At 44.2% G+C, this 22,209-nt stretch overlaps 1 protein-coding gene across 1 annotated transcript in view; it reads right to left on the reverse strand.

Annotated features, from left to right (window-relative positions):
• The window catches only part of LOC109881252 (receptor-type tyrosine-protein phosphatase S), a 418,713-nt gene that overhangs the window by 89,888 nt on the left and 306,616 nt on the right, over positions 1-22,209 (reverse strand). The window contains exons 13-14 of the mRNA XM_031822228.1: positions 9,269-9,363; positions 4,607-4,857 (exon numbers count right to left, since the gene is read on the reverse strand). Coding sequence (XP_031678088.1) covers positions 4,607-4,857; positions 9,269-9,363 — 346 coding nt within the window. The remainder of the gene's footprint in view (positions 1-4,606; positions 4,858-9,268; positions 9,364-22,209) is intronic.

The raw sequence follows: 22,209 nt of genomic DNA on the forward strand, positions 1-22,209 counted from the left end.
ACAGCTACAGTAAGAGAGAGAGAGAGACAGCAACAGTGAGAGAGAGACAGCTAGAGTAAGAGAGAGAGAGAGAGAGAGAAAGACAGCTACAGTAAGAGAGAGAGAGAGACAGCTACAGTAAGAGAGAGAGACAGCTACAGTAAGAGAGAGAGAGAGACAGCAACAGTGAGAGAGAGAGAGAGAGACAGCTACAGTAAGATATATATATATATATATATATATGAATATATATATATAAATATATATATATGAATATATATATATGAGAGAGAGAGAGAGAGAGAGCTACAGTGAAAGAGAGAGAGAGAGCTACAGTAAGAGAGAGAGAGACAGCTACAGTAAGAGAGACGGAGAGAGAGAGACGGCTACAGTAAGAGAGAGAGAGAGACAGCTACAGTAAGAGAGAGAGACAGCTACAGTAAGAGAGAGAGAGAGAGAGAGAGAGACAGCTAAAGTAAGAGAGAGAGACAGCTACAGTAAGAGAGAGAGAGACAGCTACAGTAAGAGAGAGAGAGAGACAGCTACAGTAAGAGAGAGAGAGAGAGAGACAGCTACAGTAAGAGAGAGAGAGAGGACAGCTACAGTAAGAGAGAGAGAGAGGACAGCTACAGTAAGAGAGAGAGAGACAGCTACAGTAAGAGAGACGGAGAGAGAGCTACAGTAGAGACAGCTACAGTAAGAGAGAGAGAGACAGCTACAGTAAGAGAGACGGAGAGAGAGAGACGGCTACAGTAAGAGAGAGAGAGAGAGACAGCTACAGTAAGAGAGAGAGACAGCTACAGTAAGAGAGAGAGACGGCTACAGTAAGAGAGAGAGACGGCTACAGTAAGAGAGAGAGAGAGAGACAGCTACAGTAAGAGAGAGAGACAGCTACAGTAAGAGAGACGGAGAGAGAGAGACGGCTACAGTATGAGAGAGAGAGAGAGACAGCTACAGTAAGAGAGAGAGAGAGAGAGAGAGACAGCTACAGTAAGAGAGAGAGAGAGGACAGCTACAGTAAGAGAGAGAGACTGCTACAGTAAGAGAGAGAGATGACAGCTACAGTAAGAGAGAGAGACTGCTACAGTAAGAGAGAGAGAGAGACAGCTACAGTAAGAGAGAGAGAGAGACAGCTACAGTAAGAGAGAGAGAGAGAGAGACAGCTACAGTAAGAGAGAGAGAGAGAGACAGCTATAGTAAGAGAGAGAGAGAGAGACAGCTACAGTAAGAGAGAGAGACAGCTACAGTAAGAGAGAGAGACAGCTACAGTAAGAGAGAGAGAGAGAGACAGCTACAGTAGATATATATATATATATATATATGAATATATATATATAAATATATATATATGAATATATATATGAGAGAGAGAGAGAGAGAGAGAGAGAGCTACAGTGAAAGAGAGAGAGAGAGCTACAGTAAGAGAGAGAGAGACAGCTACAGTAAGAGAGACTGAGAGAGAGAGACGGCTACAGTAAGAGAGAGAGAGAGACAGCTACAGTAAGAGAGAGAGACAGCTACAGTAAGAGAGAGAGAGAGAGAGACAGCTAAAGTAAGAGAGAGAGACAGCTACAGTAAGAGAGAGAGAGAGACAGCTACAGTAAGAGAGAGAGAGAGAGAGAGAGAGAGAGACAGCTACAGTAAGAGAGAGAGAGAGGACAGCTACAGTAAGAGAGAGAGAGAGGACAGCTACAGTAAGAGAGAGAGACAGCTACAGTAAGAGAGACGGAGAGAGAGCTACAGTAGAGACAGCTACAGTAAGAGAGAGAGAGACAGCTACAGTAAGAGAGACGGAGAGAGAGAGACGGCTACAGTATGAGAGAGAGAGAGAGACAGCTATAGTAAGAGAGACGGAGAGAGAGAGGCGGCTACAGTAAGAGAGAGAGAGACAGCTACAGTAAGAGAGAGAGACAGCTACAGTAAGAGAGACGGAGAGAGAGAGACGGCTACAGTATGAGAGAGAGAGAGACAGCTACAGTAAGAGAGAGGAGAGAGAGAGAGGACAGCTACAGTAAGAGAGAGAGAGAGACAGCTACAGTAAGAGAGAGAGAGAGAGAGAGAGACAGCTACAGTAAGAGAGAGAGAGAGACAGCTACAGTAAGAGAGAGAGAGAGACAGCTACAGTAAGAGAGAGAGAGAGACAGCTACAGTAAGAGAGAGAGAGACAGCTACAGTAAGAGAGAGAGAGAGACAGCTACAGTGAGAGAGAGAGAGAGACAGCTACAGTAAGAGAGAGAGAGAGACAGCTACAGTAAGAGAGAGAGAGAGACAGCTACAGTAAGAGAGAGAGAGAGACAGCTACAGTAAGAGAGAGAGAGAGGACAGCTACAGTAAGAGAGAGAGAGAGAGAGAGAGAGAGAGACAGCTACAGTAAGAGAGAGAGAGAGAGACAGCTACAGTAAGAGAGAGAGAGACAGCTACAGCAAGAGAGAGAGAGAGACAGCTACAGTAAGAGAGAGAGAGAGAGACAGCTACAGTAAGAGAGAGAGAGAGAGAGAGAGCTACAGTAAGAGAGAGACAGCTACAGTAAGAGAGAGAGAGGACAGCTACAGTAAGAGAGAGAGAGAGACAGCTATAGTAAGAGAGAGAGAGAGAGAGAGACAGCTACAGTAAGAGAGAGAGACAGCTACAGTAAGAGAGAGAGACAGCTACAGTAAGAGAGAGAGAGAGAGAGACAGCTACAGTAAGAGAGAGAGAGAGAGAGAGAGACAGCTACAGTAAGAGAGAGAGACAGCTACAGTAAGAGAGAGAGAGACAGCTACAGTAAGAGAGAGAGATAGCTACAGTAAGAAGAGAGAGACAGCTACAGTAAGAGAGAGAGAGAGAGAGAGAGAGCTAAAGTAAGGAGAGAGAGACAGCTACAGTAAGAGAGAGAGACAGCTACAGTAAGAGAGAGAGAGACAGCTACAGTGAGAGAGAGAGAGAGAGAGAGAGAGACAGCTAGAGAGAGACAGCTACAGTAAGAGAGAGAGACAGCTACAGTAAGAGAGAGAGAGACAGCTACAGTAAGAGAGAGAGAGAGAGACAGCTACAGTAAGAGAGAGAGACAGCTACAGTAAGAGAGAGAGAGAGACAGCTACAGTAAGAGAGAGAGAGACAGCTACAGTAAGAGAGAGAGAGAGAGAGAGAGACAGCTACAGTTAGAGAGAGACAGCTACAGTAAGAGAGAGAGAGAGACAGCTTACAGTAAGAGAGAGAGACAGCTACAGTAAGAGAGAGAGACAGCTACAGTAAGAGAGAGAGAGAGACAGCTACAGTAAGAGAGAGAGAGAGGACAGCTACAGTAAGAGAGAGAGACACCTACAGTAAGAGAGAGAGAGAGACAGCTACAGTAAGAGAGAGAGAGACAGCTACAGTAAGAGAGAGAGAGAGAGACAGCTACAGTAAGAGAGAGAGAGAGGATAGCTACAGTAAGAGAGAGAGAGAGACAGCTATAGTAAGAGAGAGAGAGAGAGAGAGAGACAGCTACAGTAAGAGAGAGAGAGAGAGACAGCTATAGTAAGAGAGAGAGAGAGAGAGAGAGACAGCTATAGTAAGAGAGAGATAGAGAGAGAGAGACAGCTACAGTAAGAGAGAGAGAGAGACAGCTACAGTAAGAGAGAGAGAGAGAGAGAGAGACAGCTACAGTAAGAGAGAGAGAGAGAGAGAGAGACAGCTACAGTAAGAGAGAGAGAGAGAGACAGCTACAGTAAGAGAGAGAGAGAGAGACAGCTACAGTAAGAGAGAGAGAGAGAGAGACAGCTACAGTAAGAGAGAGAGAGAGAGAGACAGCTACAGTAAGAGAGAGAGAGAGAGACAGCTACAGTAAGAGAGAGAGCAAGAGAGAGAGAGACAGCTACAGTAAGAGAGAGAGAGAGAGACAGCTACAGTAAGAGAGAGGAGAGAGACAGCTACAGTAAGAGAGAGAGAGAGACAGCTACAGTAAGAGAGAGAGAGACAGCTACAGTAAGAGAGAGAGAGAGAGACAGCTACAGTAAGAGAGAGAGAGAGACAGCTACAGTAAGAGAGAGAGAGAGACAGCTACAGTAAGAGAGAGAGAGGACAGCTACAGTAAGAGAGAGAGAAGCTAGAGAGAGAGAGAGAGAGAGAGACAGCTACAGTAAGAGAGAGAGAGAGAGACAGCTACAGTAAGAGAGAGAGAGACAGCTACAGCAAGAGAGAGAGAGAGAGACAGCTACAGTAAGAGAGAGAGAGAGAGACAGCTACAGTAAGAGAGAGAGAGAGAGACAGCTACAGTAAGAGAGAGAGACAGCTACAGTAAGAGAGAGAGAGAGACAGCAACAGTAAGAGAGAGAGAGAGAGAGACAGCTACAGTAAGAGAGAGAGACAGCTACAGTAAGACAGAGAGAGAGAGAGACAGCTACAGTAAGAGAGAGAGAGAGAGAGAGACAGCTACAGTAAGAGAGAGAGACAGCTACAGTAAGAGAGAGAGACAGCTACAGTAAGAGAGAGAGACAGCTACAGTAAGAGAGAGAAGAGAGAGAGAGAGACAGCTACAGTAAGAGAGAGAGAGAGAGAGAGAGAGAGAGAGAGAGAGAGAGAGACAGCTACAGTAAGAGAGAGAGAGAGACAGAAGGAAATACACTTTAGATAAACTGGCAAAAACCCATGTTTCCATTTGTCTCACTTGATGTCCTTGGTCTCTACCGGGGCGAAACCCATGGTCAGAATGTTGTCTGGCTCCGAGTAGAGGTCCAGCTTGGGCTTCTTGACCAGGATGGGCGGTGTGGTCCGAGCGACCACACGGTGGCGAGGGCCACCCTCTGTGTTCTCCTGACACGTGACCCGGAACTCATAGGTGGTGTTGGGCCGCAGGCTGGTGACCAGCGCCTTGGTCAGCCGGGCATCCACGTCCATCTTCTGACGGTTGTATTCGATCTGGACCGGGGGATGGATGGAAAGATTGACAAACAAATGGAGACACACAAAAAAGACAAAAATAGGAAAGTTATCTGTCTATCTATAGTAGTGGAGTAGTATAGTAGTCTCTATCTGTCTCTATAGTAGTGGAGTAGTATATTAGTCTCTGTCTGTCTCTTTAGTAGTGGAGTAGTATAGTAGTCTATATCTGTCTCTATAGTAGTGGAGTAGTATAGTAGGTCTCTATCTGTCTCTATAGTAGTGGAGTAGTATAGTAGTCTATATCTGTCTCTATAGTAGTGGAGTAGTATAGTAGTCTCTGTCTGTCTCTATAGTAGTGGAGTAGTATAGTAGGTCTCTGTCTGTCTCTATAGTAGTGGAGTAGTATAGTAGGTCTCTATCTGTCTCTATAGTAGTGGAGTGGTATAGTAGGTCTCTATAGTAGTGGATTAGTATAGTAGGTCTCTATATGTCTCTATAGTAGTGGAGTAGTATAGTAGGTCTCTGTCTGTCTCTATAGTAGTGGAGTAGTATAGTAGGTCTCCATCTGTCTCTATAGTAGTGGAGTGGTATAGTAGGTCTCTATAGTAGTGGATTAGTATAGTAGGTCTCTATATGTCTCTATAGTAGTGGAGTAGTATAGTAGGTCTCTATATGTTTCTATAGTAGTGGAGAAGTAATAGTAGTCTATGTCTGTCTCTATAGTAGTGGAGTAGTATAGTAGTCTATGTCTGTCTCTATAGTAGTGGAGTAGTATAGTAGGTCTATATCTGTCTCTATAGTAGTGGAGTAGTATAGTAGGTCTCTATCTGTCTCTGTAGTAGTGGAGTAGTATAGTAGGTCTCTATCTGTCTCTATAGTAGTGGAGTAGTATAGTAGGTCTATATCTGTCTCTGTAGTAGTGGAGTAGTATAGTAGGTCTCTATCTGTCTCTATAGTAGTGGAGTAGTATAGTAGTCTCTGTCTCTCTCTATAGTAGTGGAGTAGTATAGTAGTCTCTGTCTGTCTCTATAGTAGTGGAGTAGTATAGTAGTCTCTGTCTGTCTCTATAGTAGTGGAGTACTATAGTAGTCTCTATCTGTCTCTATAGTAGTGGAGTAGTATAGTAGTCTATATCTGTCTCTATAGTAGTGGAGTAGTATAGTAGTCTATATCTGTCTCTATAGTAGTGGAGTAGTATAGTAGTCTATATCTGTCTCTATAGTAGTGGAGTAGTATAGTAGTCTCTATCTGTCTCTATAGTAGTGGAGTAGTATAGTAGTCTATATCTGTCTCTATAGTAGTGGAGTAGTATAGTAGTCTATATCTGTCTCTATAGTAGTGGATTAGTATAGTAGTCTATATCTGTCTCTATAGTAGTGGAGTAGTATAGTAGTCTATATCTGTCTCTATAGTAGTGGAGTAGTATAGTAGTCTCTGTCTGTCTCTATAGTAGTGGAGTAGTATAGTAGTCTATATCTGTCTCTATAGTAGTGGAGTAGTATAGTAGGTCTCTATCTGTCTCTATAGTAGTGGAGTAGTATAGTAGGTCTCTGTCTGTCTCTATAGTAGTGAAGTAGTATAGTAGTATCTAGCTGTCTCTATAGTAGTGGAGTAGTATAGTAGTCTATATCTGTCTCTATAGTAGTGGAGTAGTATAGTAGGTCTCTATCTGTCTCTATAGTAGTGGAGTAGTATAGTAGTCTATATCTGTCTCTATAGTAGTGGAGTAGTATAGTAGTCTATATCTGTCTCTATAGTAGTGGAGTAGTATAGTAGGTCTCTATCTGTCTCTATAGTAGTGGAGTAGTATAGTAGTCTCTGTCTGTCTCTATAGTAGTGGAGTAGTATTGTAGTCTATATCTGTCTCTATAGTAGTGGAGTAGTATAGTAGGTCTCTATCTGTCTCTATAGTAGTGGAGTAGTATAGTAGGTATCTGTCTGTCTCTATAGTAATGAAGTAGTATAGTAGTATCTAGCTGTCCCTATAGTAGTGGAGTAGTATAGTAGTCTATATCTGTCTCTATAGTAGTGGAGTAGTATAGTAGGTCTCTGTCTGTCTCTATAGTAGTGAAGTAGTATAGTAGTCTCTATCTGTCTCTATAGTAGTGGAGTAGTATAGTAGGTCTCTATCTGTCTCTATAGTAGTGGAGTAGTATAGTAGTCTATATCTGTCTCTATAGTAGTGGGGGTAGTATAGTAGGTCTCTATCTGTCTCTATAGTAGTGGAGTAGTATAGTAGTCTCTATCTGTCTCTATAGTAGTGGAGTAGTATAGTAGTCTATATCTGTCTCTATAGTAGTGGAGTAGTATAGTAGTCTATATCTGTCTCTATAGTAGTGGAGTAGTATAGTAGGTCTCTGTCTGTCTCTATAGTAGTGAAGTAGTATAGTAGTCTCTATCTGTCTCTATAGTAGTGGAGTAGTATAGTAGGTCTCTATCTGTCTCTATAGTAGTGGAGTAGTATAGTAGTCTATATCTGTCTCTATAGTAGTGGAGTAGTATAGTAGGTCTCTATCTGTCTCTATAGTAGTGGAGTAGTATAGTAGTCTATATCTGTCTCTATAGTAGTGGAGTAGTATAGTAGTCTCTGTCTGTCTCTATAGTAGTGGAGTAGTATAGTAGTCTATATCTGTCTCTATAGTAGTGGAGTAGTATAGTAGGTCTCTATCTGTCTCTATAGTAGTGTAGTAGTATAGTAGGTCTCTGTCTGTCTCTATAGTAGTGAAGTAGTATAGTAGTCTCTATCTGTCTCTATAGTAGTGGAGTAGTATAGTGGGTCTCTATCTGTCTCTATAGTAGTGGAGTAGTATAGTAGTCTATATCTGTCTCTATAGTAGTGGAGTAGTATAGTAGGTCTCTGTCTGTCTCTATAGTAGTGGAGTAGTATAGTAGTCTATATCTGTCTCTATAGTAGTGGAGTAGTATAGTAGTCTCTGTCTGTATAGTAGTGGAGTACTATAGTAGTCTCTATCTGTCTCTATAGTAGTGGAGTAGTATAGTAGTCTATATCTGTCTCTATATTAGTGGAGTAGTATAGTAGTCTATATCTGTCTCTATAGTAGTGGAGTAGTATAGTAGTCTATATCTGTCTCTATAGTAGTGGAGTAGTATAGTAGTCTATATCTGTCTCTATAGTAGTGGAGTAGTATAGTAGTCTCTATCTGTCTCTATAGTAGTGGAGTAGTATAGTAGTCTATATCTGTCTCTATAGTAGTGGAGTAGTATAGTAGTCTATATCTGTCTCTATAGTAGTGAAGTAGTATAGTAGTCTCTATCTGTCTCTATAGTAGTGGAGTAGTATAGTAGTCTCTATCTGTCTCTATAGTAGTGGAGTAGTATAGTAGTCTATATCTGTCTCTATAGTAGTGGAGTAGTATAGTAGTCTATATCTGTCTCTATAGTAGTGGAGTAGTATAGTAGGTCTCTATCTGTCTCTATAGTAGTGGAGTAGTATAGTAGGTGTCTATCTGTCTCTATAGTAGTGGAGTAGTATAGTAGTCTATATCTGTCTCTATAGTAGTGGAGTAGTATAGTAGTCTATATCTGTCTCTATAGTAGTGGAGTAGTATAGTAGGTCTCTATCTGTCTCTATAGTAGTGGAGTAGTATAGTAGGTGTCTATCTGTCTCTATAGTAGTGGAGTAGTATACTAGTCTGTCTCAGCGCCGGGTAGAACCGCTGGCTTAATGCATGTAAAATGTAAATGAGTCTGTAGGAGATATTCTTTGGGAAATAGTGTGTTCAAATATGGCATGTATGTCTGTGTTTCTGTAGACTTTTCTCTGCAAAGTATAGTTCTGAGTCCACAGACGCAGAGACGCGATAGTCCGGCACCCCATTGTGACATAGCTACCTACACGGCTCAGAGATCACCATCTGTGGGGGGCGCACAGCCCAAAATTCCCCAAAAGCAGCGGCTTCGCATTCACGTCTTGTATTTGAATGGGGTGACGGTTGGAGAACTTGCTTGAGCCGCACTGAGAATTTGAAAAGTATAAAAGCCAACGGTCCAATATTGTAGAACACTGCTGTGCGTACGCTTGCATGTTTTTGGACTCTGCGAGACTGCATCTTTTGAACTTTTAATTAAATCACAATTGCAGTCAGTAGCATAATTATTCAAAAATGTATTCATAGAGCAGGAACCCTCTACGTGTGTCTGAGTGTCTGTCTGTCTGTCTGTCTGTCTGTCTGTCTGTCTGTCTGAGTGTCTGAGTGTCTGAGTGTCTGAGTGTCTGTCTGTCTGTCTGTCTGTCTGTCTGTCTGTCTGTCTGTCTGTCTGTCTGTCTGTCTGTCTGTCTGTCTGTCTGTCTGTCTGTCTGTCTGTCTGTCTGTCTGTCTGTCTGTCTGTCTGAATGTCTGTCAGTCTGAATTTCTAAATGTCTGTCTGAGTGTCTGTCTGAGTGTCTGTCTGTCTGTCTGTCTGTCTGTGTCTGTCTGTCTCTTACCGTGCACCGAAATGGGAACCGCCTCTCAACAAACTTCCATGTTAGCAACACCGTCGTCTTGGTTACCCACTTCACCGTGAAGTTCTTTGGTACATCTGTTGTGAGAGAGAACAGAAAGAAGAAGAAACAGGAACACGACAAAAACAGAGAGGATGTGTTTAGTTTGGAGAGCTGGGGAGGTGAGAAGGGAGAGAGAGATTAGAAATAAAAGAGTAGGTTGTTTTTGTTGTTTTCCTTCCTCTGGATTGGAGTATTGAGCGGGCCGTGAGCCGTGCTGTGATAGGCTGTGAAGGGGGCAACTCTATTGGTTAGACACATAGCACCGGAGACCCATGGCGCACATACGGACCCATGGGGCACGGACATGCCCGCTGGCTGGCCACCAGGGCAGTGCCAACCCATCTCTGCACACCACATCTTTCTACAAGACAATACCCCATCCCAGTGAAAACCAGGAGTCGTTGACCCTCGTGGTTGTGGCAGAAACCGGTTCTTTGGCGCTCTGAGCCTGGGTTGGCACTGCCCACGACATGCTGCCCAGCGGGCACAAAGACAAACCCAAACACAGCATGCCCACAGTCATTAGCAGTGCATCAGGGGGACGCCATGCTGCACGCCCATCCCATAATGTGACAAGGGGAGGGAACAGAGTGGGGGAGGGACTCACAAACTGAAAAACAAAGAAAATAAAGAACCAAAATCTTGCTCTTGCTAACCTAAATGGACTAAAAACAAAGTCTTTGAGTGACTTAAACACAGAGGTCCTGCTTCTTTTTTGTTGTTGTGCAAACTAGGGGGTGTGTGAGTGTCAGGTTGCATTAGCTGTGTGAGTGTGCCTGGCTGCAAAGGGCAGCGAGGAGTCTGACAAGCTGTCTGACCGACTTGCACTTACCTTGAACGCAGCAGCTCCTCCCCTTTTCAAACTGACTGACTGTAACTTACTGACTGGTTTTACCTTTGGGTTAGTGAAGTGAGTGTTCCCCGCAAACATTTTTAGGTTCTAGGATTTTTGTCGTGGAGAAGAAGTGAAGGTGATTGGAGGGGGGAGTTGTTTTCATTTTTGTGTTGTCGCTTGTTGTTATTTTTGTTTTATTTTCCCCCCGGGTCGGGAGAGAAACAGGCAAGCCCTACCTGTCTCAAACGCCACTGTCCGATACTGGATCGGCGGGCTGTAGGGCCCTGGACCTACTCTCGTGTGTGCGCGTATTTTCACATCGTACGCCGAGTTGGGTTTGAGGCTGTTGAGCACGTAGGTGGACTGGCTTGCGGGCAGGCTGAGTTCCCGGGGCGCGCCCCCCAAGCCCGTCTCCTGGTATGCTAGCGTGTACTCTGTGATGTCCCCGTTGCGCTCTGCCAGCACCGGGGGCAACCATGACAATTCCACCGAGCAGCAGGTCACGTTGGAGGTTTCTCTGATTTGGGGGTACCCCTGGGGTGTGTGTTCGGGCACCTGCAGTTCGGCTGTCGCCTCCTCACCGAAGCCCCCCCGACTCTTGGCCTGGACTTTGAAGAGGTAGGTGGCACCGCGGTGGACACTAGCCACCGTGTACTGCCTCTCCTGGGGGGTGAACTCCAGACTAGCCAGGGGGGACACGTCTTTGCGGCCAAACTGAAGCCGGTAACCCTGCAGCCCCATGCCAGGGATCATAACATCGGGTGCATCCCAGCACACCACGGCCGACGTCTCTGAATCCTGAGCCACCGACAGAGAGGGTGGCCCAGGCACTGTGGAGAAGGCAAACAAACAAAACTTTTATTCATCTATATTTTTCTCTAAAAGGTTAAACAAGATGTGTTTTTGAAGAGAGAGTACGGTTTGTGGTTTGTACATCTAGCTATGTCAATAAGTAATAATAGACTGTGCTGGAAATGTACAGTGCTCTCTCCCTTTGCCATTGTGCAGAATATGAAGGCTGCTTGTATGCGTATGTTTTGTATCGTAAAAAAAATATTTTCTTCACTATAGAGAGCCTTTTACTGGGGTGAACATTTGTTTTTAACAGACCTGGGCGAAAGGTTAGGCATCGACAGAGTCAGTATAAACAGACTACTAAAACCAATATTTTCAGTGACTGGGTTACACTTTCAACGGCATAATGTTGGACAAGCAGACCTACTATATATTTCTGTCTTTTTATTTTGACTCAAGTCAATTCAGATAATTCAATTCCAGGTTCAAAGGTCCTGTCAAGAAACATAATGACCTATTTCTCCTATTGATGAATTGATATTCAATTCATTTCAGCATTGACTGAGTAGTGAGCAACACTACAGTGTCAGTAACACCGCAGTGAGTGTGTGTACTCTAGTACAGACATGCTTAGACACTTCGTAGCACACATCTACCCCACTACTAAACAACACCACTATTACAACAATACACTACTATACTATCTCACTACTATACCACTCCACTCCTATACTACTCCAATACCCCACTACTCCACCATTATACTACCTCACTATTCCACTATTATACTACTCCACCACTACACTGCTATACTATTCCATTACTCCACTAGACCACCACTATACTACTATACAACTACATCACTATACTACAGCATTACTCCACGACTATACTAACTCACTAATCCCTCATTATACTAGCTCACTACACCAATACTCTAAACACATTATACTCCACTAACTTACTACTCCACCACTATACTACTCCAATACTCCACTACATCTACTATACTACTCCACTACCTCATTAATATACTGCCCACTAATCCACAAAAATACTAATCCAATAAGCCACTACTCCACTACTCCACTACTATACAACCCTACTAATCCACTACCCCACCACTCCACTACCCCACTACTATACTACTCCACTACTAAACAACTATACGATCCCAGTAATACACTACATATAATACCACACGATCATACCAATCTATTACTATACTACCCCACTACTATACTAATCTACTAATCCATTACTCCACCACTATACCACTCCACTAGTATAATATTCCACTACAATACTACTTTACTACAATACTATTACACTAGTATAATATACTACCACAATAATACACTGCCCCACTACTATACTGACCCACTACAACACTACCCCACTAATCCACTACTATAATACTCCACTGATATACTACTATATGACTCCACTACTATACTATTCCCCTCATCCACTACCCCACTACTATACTACTCCATTCCTCCACTACTAACCTACCCCACTAGTATCCTACTCCACTACAAAAATAATCCACTACCCCTCTACTATACTACCCCACTACTCCACTACCCTTCTACTATACTACCCCTCTACTATACTACTCCACTACTATACTATTCCACAACTATACAACTCCACTGCCCCGCTACTATACTACTATAATTTTCCACTGCCCTACTACTATACAACTCCACTACCCTACTACCCCACTACTATACTACCCTGCTACTCCACTACTATACTCATCCACTACCCCACTACTATACTACTCCACTACTCCACTACTATACTCATACACTACCCCACTACTATACTACCCCACTACTATACTACCCTGCTACTCCACTACTATACTCATACACTACCCCACTACTATACTACCCCACTACTCCACTACTATACTCATTCACTACCACACTACTATACTACCCCACTACCCCACTACTATACTCATCCACTACCCTGCTACTATACTACCCTGCTACTCCACTACTATACTCATCCACTACCCCACTACTATACTACCCCACTACTCCACTACTATACTCATCCACTACCCCACTACTATACTACCCTGCTACTCCACTACTATACTCATCCACTACCCCACTACTATACTATTCCACAACTATACAACTATACGACTCCACTGCCCTGCTACTATACTACTATAATTTTCCACTGCCCTACTACTATACAACTCCACTACCCTACTACCCCACTACTATACTACCCTGCTACTCCACTACAAAACTCATCCACTACCCCACTAGTATACTACCCCACTACTATACTACCCTGCTACTCCACTACTATACTCATCCACTACCCCACTACTATACCACCCTGCTACTCCACTACTATACTCATCCACTACCCCACTACTATACTACCCCACTACTATACTACCCAGCTATTCCACTACTATACTCATCCACTACCCCACTACTATACTACCCCACTACTATACTACCCTGCTACTCCACTACTATACTCATCCACTACCCCGCTACTATACCACCCTGCTACTCCACTACTATACTCATCCACTACCCCACTACTATACTACCCCACTACTATACTACCCTGCTATTCCACTACTATACTAATCCACTACCCCACTAATATACTACCCTGCTACTCCACTACTATACTCATCCACTACCCCACTACTATACTACTCCACTGCCCTACTACCCCACTACTATACTACCCTGCTACTCCACTACTATACTCATCCACTACCCCACTACTATACTACCCCACTATTCCACTACTATACTCATCCACTACCCCACTACTATACTACCCCACTACTCCACTACTATCCTCCTCCACTACCCTACTACTATACTACTCCACTACCACACTACTAAACTACTCCACTACTGTAATTCCCCACTACCCTACTACTATACAACTCCACTACCCTACTACCCGACTACTATACTACCCTGCTACTCCACTACTATACTCACCCACTACCCCACTACTATACTACCCCACCACTATACTACCCTGCCACTCCACTACTATACTCATCCACTACCTCACTACTATACTACCCTGCTACTCCACTACTATACTCATCCACTACCCCACTACTATACTACCCTGCTACTCCACTACTATACTCATCCACTACCCCACTACTATACTACACCACTGCCCTACTACCCCACGACTATACTGCCCTGCTACTCCACTACTATACTCATCCACTACCCCACTACTATACTACCCCACTACTCCACTACTATACTCATCCACTACCACACTACTATACTACCACACTACTCCACTACTATCCTCCTCCACTACCCTACTACTATACTACTCCACTACCACACTACTCCACTACTATACTACTACACTACTCACTACTCCACACTGCCCTGCTACTATACTGCTCCACTTCCCCACTACTAAACTACTCCACTACTATAATTCCACACTACCCTACAACTCCACTACCCTACTACCCGACTACTATACTACCCTGCTACTCCACTACTATACTCATCCACTACCACACTACTATACTACACCACCACTCCACTACTATCCTCCTCCACTACCCTACTACTATACTACTCCACTACCACACTACTCCACTACTATAATACTACACTACTATACTACTCCACCCTCCTACTACTATACTACTCCACTACCACTCCACTACTACACTACTATACTACTCCACTACCCTACTACTCCACTACTACACTACTCCACTAACCTACTACTCCACTAACCTACTACTCCACTACCCTACTACTCCACTACCCTACTACTCCACTACCTTACTACTCCACTACCCCTCTCCCCGTTATACCCCTTCCCCTTTGTACCCTCTTGTTCCTCCACTCTTATTCTTTATTTCTCTTTTGAATAGGCCTGTTGTGGGCAGGGGTTAATTAGTTGGAGCAGTAATGGAATAGCAGCCTCCAAACAGCAGTGAGATGAATGAGTTCATTACTCCCCGCTAACAAACTATAGCTCAGCCCCGCAACTAGCCTGTCTTGTTTAAACTTGACTCTCCCTCCTCTCACATCTACTGCTTAGAAAGCCCCAATGAGGACATCAGAGATAATAGCACTGAGGTGTGTGTTTACATGATAGGCCAGGGCCACTGTTAATGGAGAGGTAAGGGCCGGTGGGGTTAATTGACCAAGCTGATTGGTGCTAAGGGAAGACTGGAGGATGGAGAGAGGAAGAGGAGGAGGGAGGATGTGATAATGACAGTTCCCCGTGTGGAAGGTGACAGAGAACCGGGAGCCTTCTGCCGCAAAGAGGGGACAGCGAGGGAGGAGTGGGGGATTGTGGACACCTTGATTGTCTCCCTCTTTCCTCCTCCCCTCCTCCCTCTGTCACTCCATTCCTATCCACTCAGCCTCTCTCAATCACTCCCAGTGGAGCTGGAGGCACATTTCCCATCAGGACCAGCTTTAACGGTCGCTGTTCTCTCTCTCTCTCTCTCCCTCTAGACAAGTAATAATGTACGTCAGTGGAGGCTGGTTTGGGATGAGCTATAGGAGGACAGGCTCATTGGGACAGCAGGGTAGCCTAGTGGTTAAAGTGTTGGGCTAGTAACCGAAAGGTTGCAAGGTTGCCCCTGAACAAGGCAGTTAACCCACTGTTCCTAGGACATCATTGAAAATAAGAATTTGTTCTTATTTTGTTCTTAACTGACTTGCCTAGTAAAATAAAGGTAACCTTTTTTTTTGACTGGAATGGAATAATGTGGTTCCCATGTGTTTGATACCTTTTCATTAATGCCATTCCAGTCATTACAATGAGCCCGTACTCGTATAGCTACTACCACCAGCCTCCACTGATGTACGAGTTTCTATAATAGTGTGTCTGTGAGCCAAACAAGATTTTATTATTTTTTAAATAGATTCAACCATGTAAGCCATTAACCTGCGGTTACAATTTCCAGGAAGATATATCAGGGGTCGTGGGTCCACCTCACTCTACTGTACTGGCCTGCGAGGCGTTGTCTAAGGCACTCCATAAATGCTTGGCTGCATTTTCGCACGCAATTGATATCGGTGGAAAAGGGGGCATGAGCGGACCAGCGGAAGAGGGCAAACATAATTGAAAATGCCTCCCCACATATACCTAATTTAGCTGTGGTGATGAATAATCGCCTCGGCCACGCTGAGAGATGCACAGCTATTTTGACAGCAAAGGTCTTTCGTAATCCAATGGGTGCCATCGTGTCAGAGGAAAAAAAAACAGGGTTCATTGTGTGTAACCTTTGTTGTCGTAATATCCCAAGCGGACGTGGTATTTTCACCATTAAGGATACCAGCTTTAACTTAACACCTATTTTAAGGACTATTTCTATATCTTATAAAAAAACTGAAGAAATCAGGACAGTAGAAGGAAAGTCATAAATATGCTACAAGCTTATTGGCCCCGCCAGCCACCAGCGCTACGTAACCAAACAGGAGAAGAGACAGCCAGGGGGTCTGTGGAGGCTAGTGGTGTCCAGACGGTTTCTTCCCAGAGTATTCCGGGGTATTCCCAGATTATTCTCGGCTTCTCTATACCTCCCAGGCAGAATGGGGAAGGGGTGGGAAGATGCAAAGGAGGAGGGGGAAAGACCGAGGGACGAGGACTATGAACATTTCTGACTATTAGAGCGGGAGGGGAAGTGGACCTTGGTGGCCTTGGAATGTTAATGGAGTTAATGGACTGTCCTTCTGTATGGTTGACAGTGTAGTATGGATTACAGTCTTAATGTCAGTGTTAGGAATAGATAGTTGTTCTTAATAGTTAGGATTGGAATATTCTTAAATCGGTTGTAGGTAAGAGCTTGCTTTTTTATTTATTTTATCAATCACATATCACACTTCACCATTAATTTCAAACCAATTGGATGTGAATATCTGGTCCTTTCTTTCAAAGTAATTAACCTCACGTTCGGCCATGAAGGTTCTTCAATATTTAAGAGCCCTGAAAGCTATTTGAATATGCACGGCGAAGTCACACAACACCAAGTTCTAGGAAACAAACTGTTATTACTTAGTAAAAAAGGAACACATTGAAACACAATGGAAGCTAAATAATGCACGAAGACTGAAGACTGCGTCAAACCTAGACTCCAACACCTACAGCAAAAGTAGCTGGCTGCACTTTGAGTTTGATGAAATTATTCTATCCTCGATTTTCACAATGTTTTAGGTTGAGGCATTATCTATTGAACAAAGACTTAAGAGTTTGACAAAGCCATACTTCCAACAACTTGGAATTTCTTTATTTTGCTGTCTTAAGAGTCTGGTTGCCTTTCTGGAAGATAAAAAAAACAGTCTCTGTGTGTGTGTGTGTGTGTGTGTGTGTGTGTGTGTGTGTGTGTGTGTGTGTGTGTGTGTGTGTGTGTGTGTGTGTGTGTGTAAACTCTCGAAAGGGCCCTCCTTCCCGTCTGTGCCTCTGCCTTATCAATAGCACAAGGCAAGGGCTTAACTTGTCTGAAAGCACAATGTCTCCCTGAAATGGGCCTGGGAGAACCATGGCAACCGTCTGGGCCACGATTTGACTGAGCCCCATGGCAGAACTGGAATCTGGTAGCTCCACTGTCACATGAAAGGGGAGTTGGAAGTACTTTTTACCTCCGAAGGGGCTGAGGCTTCTCTTCGTCCCTTTTTTGTCTGCCTCACGCTCATTTATTTATTTTGGTCTCTTTTCCGCATTTCAGTAATGAAAAGCGAAAGGGGGATTGGATTTAAGGGAGGGATGGATGGTGTGAGAGAGACTGGCGTATCAGTCAGCGCAGGCCGACAAGGGAGGGAGGAGAGAAGTGACAGTACCAGGGCCCTTTGTCGCCCGTCATACTGTCTGATACCAGGCACACCTGTCAAGATCACGACCTGTCAAAAGAGGTGTGTGTGTGAGTCTGCTTTCTAGTTGTTTTTTTATTGGATGTTTGAAGGCCCCGAAGCAGACTAGCGTGGATGCATTCACAAAAGAGCTTCATATCTTAGCCCTGGAGGCCCCGTATTTGCTCAAAAATGCTTTCACGGCTCTCTAGTCTTGCAGGTATAGGCCGTGTTCACGGTAGCTAAGCTTTCGGATTCTTATGAGGCTCAAGTGACCTGGTTAACGTTGGCTTGGAGACTGGTGTTTAAGAGAGAGGAAAAGAGGGAGAAAGAGGGACTCTGAAGTCTGAGTGTAGCATTATAAAGAGAGAAAGAAAGAGAGACTCTGAAGTCTGAGTGTAGCATTATAAAGAGAGAAAGAAAGAGAGACTCTGAAGTCTGAGTGTAGCATTATAAAGAGAGAAAGAAAGAGAGACTCTGAAGTCTGAGTGTAGCATTATAAAGAGAGAAAGAAAGAGAGACTCTGAAGTCTGAGTGTAGCATTATAAAGAGAGAAAGAAAGAGAGACTCTGAAGTCTGAGTGTAGCATTATAAAGAGAGAAAGAAAGAGAGACTCTGAAGTCTGAGTGTAGCATTATAAAGAGAGAAAGAAAGAGAGACTCTGAAGTCTGAGTGTAGCATTATAAAGAGAGAAAGAAAGAGAGACTCTGAAGTCTGAATGTAGCATTATAAACAGAGAAAGAACATGTCTGATGTCTGAATAAGGCCTCTAAGCAGTAATCCACGAGCCTCGGGCCTGGATGGCAACGGAATAACCTGTTTGGCCCTGTCCGGGGGTGTCTTCGGATGGGGCCACAGTGTCTCCTGACCCCTCCTGTCTCAGCCTCCAGTATTTATGCTGCAGTAGTTTGTGTCGGGGGGCTAGGGTCAGTTTATTATATCTGGAGTACTTCTCCTGTCTTATCCGGTGTCCTGTGTGAACTTAAGTATGCTCTCTCTAATTCTCTCTTTCTCTCAGAGGACCTGAGCCCTAGGACCATGCCTCAGGACTACCTGGCCTGATGACTCCTTGCTGTCCCCAGTCCACCTGGTCGTGCTGCTGCTCCAGTTTCAACTGTTCTACATGCGGCTATGGAACCCTGACCTGTTCACCGGACGTGCTACCTGTCCCAGAACTGCTGTTTTCAACTCTCTAGAGACAGCAGGAGTGGTAGAGATACTCTTCATGATCGGCTATGAAAAGCCAACTGACATTTACTCCTGAGGTGCTGACTTGTGGCACTCTCGACAACTACTGTGATTATTATTATTTGACCATGCTGGTCATTTATGAACATTTGAACATCTTGGCCATGTTCTGTTAGAATCTCCACCCGGCACAGCCAGAAGAGGACTGGCCACCCCTCATAGCCTGGTTCCTCTCTAGGTTTCTTTCTAGGTTTTGGCCTTTCTAGGGAGTTTTTCCTAGCCACTGTGCTTCTACACCTGCATTGCATGCTGTTTGGGGTTTTAGGCTGGGTTTCTGTACAGCACTTTGAGATATCAGCTGATGTACGAAGCGCTATATAAATACATTTGATTTGATTTGAAGAACCAAATCTGCCAAAAACTATGTTTACTACTATTTCCTGTTATCCGCCATTCCGTCTGTGGATAGTTTGCTGAACATTTATAGATTATCTTCAGTGCCCTATCCAATTCCAAACATCCTCTCCAGCGGCAACACAACAACAAACAGGTCCAATCGAAATAGGATGGTTTCTGTCTTTCAAAAGAGATCGGGAGGGGAAGTTTTAATCATTTTAATTTTAATAAACCCACAACCGTTTCATCGATAAATATTGGATTGGTAGAATTCTTTCCAATATAGGCAAGGTAACAATTCACTTAAGGCCTGCAGTTGTAATGCATTATAATGCGGTACTAATGCATGGTAATGAGCTACAATAAAATGAAAGACTGACCTGCTCCTTTGGTTACCACCAGTTTGGGTTTGCTGCGTGCTCCATCTCCCTTCGTGGTGTACGCAGCTACTGTGATGGAGTAGGTGGTGTCCGACTGTAGCCCTCCGATGACCATTTCCTGTAGGAAACAGGAAGTAGACAAAATGTATCAGAACACCGGTCAAAACATGTGACCATCATCACATCCGCAGCCAACCACCTTCTTTTACCATTTATTGTGTCCTGCTGCTTTTTACCTCTGGATAAAATGTTTAACCTACATTGTCTGAGGCATTAGCCAAGCTACACTCACAAAACAACTTAAATGAATAATCAATGTATGCATGCATTCTGGCTGGCTGACTGGTCAGTGCAGTTTTCAGGTCAGACGTTATTTTGTCTGGTTCTCTTGAGAGAGGAGGCTTTGATCAATGCTGATAAATCTTTCAGTAGAGGTGCCTGGCTAGCTAAATGAATGCATGAGGTGTTCAGACTGGTTGGCTGAGAGATGGAGAGGTCAGCAGAGGAATAGGGGGGGGACATACAGTATCTTCTGTTTTCACAGCGAAGATGGCGGCATCCATATCATATATACCATGCAAGTGCAATAACACTGTGAATTAAATAAAAGGGGGTGGCAATCATTGAGATTTCACACTCAATCTCGGCAGGGCACCACCAAAGAAAAATAAGAAAACAACACACACCATCACAACACCATGACAACACAACACCATGACACAACACCATGACAACACAACACAACACCATCACAACACGAGATAACACCATGACAACACAACATGACAAAAAGTAGCACAAAGTAACATGATTAAGCAGTCCAGTCACAGGGAGAAGCAGCAGACAGATATTGCATCAGCCACCTTCTCATCAGCCGCACAGCTAATTAGCCTTTACTCTATCTAGGACAGGGGTGTCAAACTCATATTGCTCCGTTGGCCACATTCAATCTTCACTGAGATCTGGAGGGCCACATTCAATCTTCACTGAGATCTGGAGAGCCACATTCGGTCTTCAATGAGATCTGGAGAGCCACATTCGGTCTTCACTGAGATCTGGAGAGCCACATTTGGTCTTCACTGAGATCTGGAGAGCCACATTCGGTCTTCACTGAGATCTGGAGGGCCACATTCGGTCTTCACTGAGATCTGGAAGGCCACATTCGGTCTTCACTGAGATCTGGAGGGCCACAGTCGGTCTTCACTGAGATCTGGAGGGCCGCACTTAAAATGTATTATATTTCCTCGCCGTCAAAATTAGCAAAGAAATTGTTTTTTATACATGGCCTTTGGGATTTTCAATGCTCCTGACTGTCTGACTTTTCGCTTTGATGTTAGTTAGCTGGCAGAGTGAAATACTATAAATGTAACAACAATTCAAGCTCAAACGGCTCAACATTTGGAATTTCAATTGATTACTATAGCTTCCCCTTGGGCCAATCAGTTTCATTTTCTAAATGCTGGATCTCTATAGCAACATATATCATTCACCCAAGTTTCGTAAAAATCGGGCCAGAGGTGTCTGTGACTAACTACCGTACGAACGGACGGAGACAAATCCATAGTCCCCGCTCCCATTTCATCACAGGGGACAATCATTTGTTTTTACTCAGACCCCTCGCAGGCCATATGTTTGACACCCCTGCTCTAGGACATCAATACTGGAGATGGGTAGGGCTAACTTGAGAGCCTGTTCATAACATACAGTGCTAGGTTATTACTGATAAAGCACCATAATATCAAAGCTCTACTGAATAGGCTGATGTAAACCCTGTCTTTCTTATAGATGTGAAAAGAGCTAGGGTGATGCAATACACAGTGCTTTTTATCCCCCCCCCCCCAACTGCACCATAGCACTCTAGCAACTCCATATATATACTCACATATTCGGCTGTATCGTCTGTTTCCCACTACCCCCCCCCCATATAGAGGAGAGTGCAGGAGAGAAAGAGAAAGATTTGTTAAAAGAGAGAGAGAGAGAGAGAGAGAGAGAGAGAGAGAGAGAGAGAGAGAGAGAGAGAGAGAGAGAGAGAGAGAGAGAGAGAGGAAGAGAAACTCAAGAGAGGGGCAGTGTGTTGAGAGGAGGTAGAGAAGAGGGTGAGAGCACAGAAGCAGGGTGTTGTGTACGTTCCAGGCCAGAGAGGGCAAGAGGAAAGCTAGTCTGTGCTAGGGAGTGCAACTGAGGCAAGGGGAAGAGGTGTGAACTGAAGTCTATGGGGGCTGTCTGTTTATATATTTTTTAGGAGGTTACTGTATCTATTTTTATAACAGTGCATTACTTGGGGGCCTCCCGAGTGGCACAGCAGTCTAAGGCATCGCAGTGCTAGCTGCGTCACTACAGATACGGGAGACCCATGAGGTGGCGCACAATTGGCCCAGCGTCGTCCAGGTTAGGGAAAGGTTTGGCCGGCTCGGGATGTCCTTGTCCCATCTCGCTCTAGCA

The sequence above is a fragment of the Oncorhynchus kisutch genome, linkage group LG4, assembly GCF_002021735.2.
Source record: "Oncorhynchus kisutch isolate 150728-3 linkage group LG4, Okis_V2, whole genome shotgun sequence".
Lineage (NCBI taxonomy): Eukaryota > Metazoa > Chordata > Actinopteri > Salmoniformes > Salmonidae > Oncorhynchus > Oncorhynchus kisutch.